This window comes from Lactuca virosa, chromosome 4 (assembly GCF_052849685.1).
Source record: "Lactuca virosa cultivar CGN04683 chromosome 4, Lactuca_virosa_CGN04683_v6, whole genome shotgun sequence".
Classification (NCBI taxonomy): Eukaryota; Viridiplantae; Streptophyta; class Magnoliopsida; order Asterales; family Asteraceae; genus Lactuca; species Lactuca virosa.
The window spans coordinates 336,208,847-336,210,494 of record NC_136429.1 but is presented as its reverse complement, the minus strand read 5'-3'; the positions used below and the strand labels follow the sequence as shown (position 1 = coordinate 336,210,494).

At 41.9% G+C, this 1,648-nt stretch overlaps 1 protein-coding gene across 1 annotated transcript; it reads right to left on the bottom strand.

The window, feature by feature from the left end:
- Window positions 1-214: 214 nt before the first annotated feature.
- LOC145106163 (uncharacterized) lies at window positions 215-934 on the bottom strand. Its single transcript, XM_079043189.1, has 2 exons — window positions 704-934; window positions 215-532 (listed from the first exon to the last, which is right to left on the bottom strand). The coding sequence occupies exons 1-2, from the start codon at window positions 932-934 to the stop codon at window positions 215-217; spliced, it is 549 nt and encodes a 182-aa protein (XP_078899315.1).
- Between the last annotated feature and the right edge of the window lie 714 nt (window positions 935-1,648).

Below are 1,648 nucleotides of genomic sequence, written 5' to 3'. Positions count from 1 at the left end.
CGTTCCAGGATCTTAGCAGAATATTTCCATCTAGGGTGGCCAACCAATATGCCCCCTTTCCTGCTTCGGCATCTATGAGATATGACCCTTCCCATTTAGGTGCCAGTTTACCTACACTAGGATCCTTGGTATTTTGGAATGTCTTCCTTAGTACCAAATCTCCTATTTGGAATCTTATGACCTTTATATTTTTGTTATACGCTTTGGTGATAAACTATTGATGAGCAGCGATACGGATCTTGGCAAGATCCCGAAGTTCATCTATAGTGTCGAGATCCTGGGCCATGATCCTATTGTTGTCCTCTTGGTTTTGAAGAAGGTATCTTGCTGTTGGGATCACCACTTTAGTGGGGATCATTGCTTCCATTCCAAACACTAACGAGTATGGGATTTGGCCCGTAGCTATCTTGGAAGGGGTCCTATCTGCCCAAAATACAAAAGGAAGTTCTGCCCATCTTCCTTTCTTCTCCTCCAACCTTTTCTTCAAATTGTTGACTATAATTTTATTGTTGGATTCTGCTTGGTCGTTGGCCTGAGGGTGGATAGTAGTAGACATCACCATATTGATTCCCCAACTTGTGCAAAAGTCCCTTGTCCTTTTGCTTATGAATTGGGATCCGTTGTCGCATATAATTTCGGCGGGGATCATGAACCTGGTTAAGATGTTACATTTGATGAAGGAGACTACCTCTTTGTCTCTTACCTGGACGTAGGCTTCATCTTCTATCCATTTTGAGAAGTAATCAGACATTACCAGCATGAAGACCTTTCCTCCAGGGGCTATTGGCAGTTTTCCTATTATATACGTTCCCCATTTCATTAATGGCCAAGGGGAAATGATAGGATGTAGAGGTTCTGCTGGTGGGTGTAGGATATTGCTATGTCTCTGACAAGCATCACATTTCTGTGCATGGAGGAAGTAGTCTTTCTTCATTGTTGACCAGTAGTATCCCCTACTTAATGCTTTTGAACATAAGGATCTGCCCCCAGTGTGGTTGCCGTAGTTCCCTTTGTGCATATCCTTCAGGACCTCTGCAGCTTCATGATCTTCTAGACACCTTAGGTATGGTCCTGCTATAGATTTTTTTATACAGCTTACCTTGGATTATAACAAACCTTGAGATCCTTGTTCTGAATGCTCTGTCGCTTTTCTCTTCCATAGGGATCATGCCATTTTGTAGGTATTCCATGATGGGTTGGATCCAGGATCATGAAGTTAGGGAAGGATCTTGGATGTTAGGATCCTGACGTTGGATCGTCGAGTCGGGGTATTTGATTGCGGCGACGTCAGTAGTCTCCACGTGATTTTTGGGGTCTTTTAAATTCTTGGTAGGATCCTCGATTACCGGGATCAATATGTGGATTATAGGGATCCCGGTTTCCGGCGGGATCCTTAAGAAAGATCCTAGATTGGCTGCACTATTAGAAAACAGACCTTTAATGACACTTTTTTATGACACGCACTGATTAATGATACGCAAAAGGGAGTGCCCTAAAAATAATGTCAGATCTTTAAAAATTTGAAGAATTTAGGATGCGCATTTTTGCGTGCCCTAAAATTAGTGTCTCACAAAAAAAACACGGAGGGCGCTTATTATAAAATTCGCGTCATCTAAACATGTCGTTTTATAATTTTTTTTAATGAAAG

Excerpts from the sequence above, each read along its gene's own strand:
- LOC145106163 (XM_079043189.1), bottom strand. The coding sequence starts at position 934 with ATGAAGAAAGACTACTTCCTCCATGCACAGAAATGTGATGCTTGTCAG. Across the intron at positions 533-703 it reads AAGATGAAGCCTACGTCCAG|GCCAACGACCAAGCAGAATC; the intron begins GTAAGAGACAAA and ends ATCCACCCTCAG.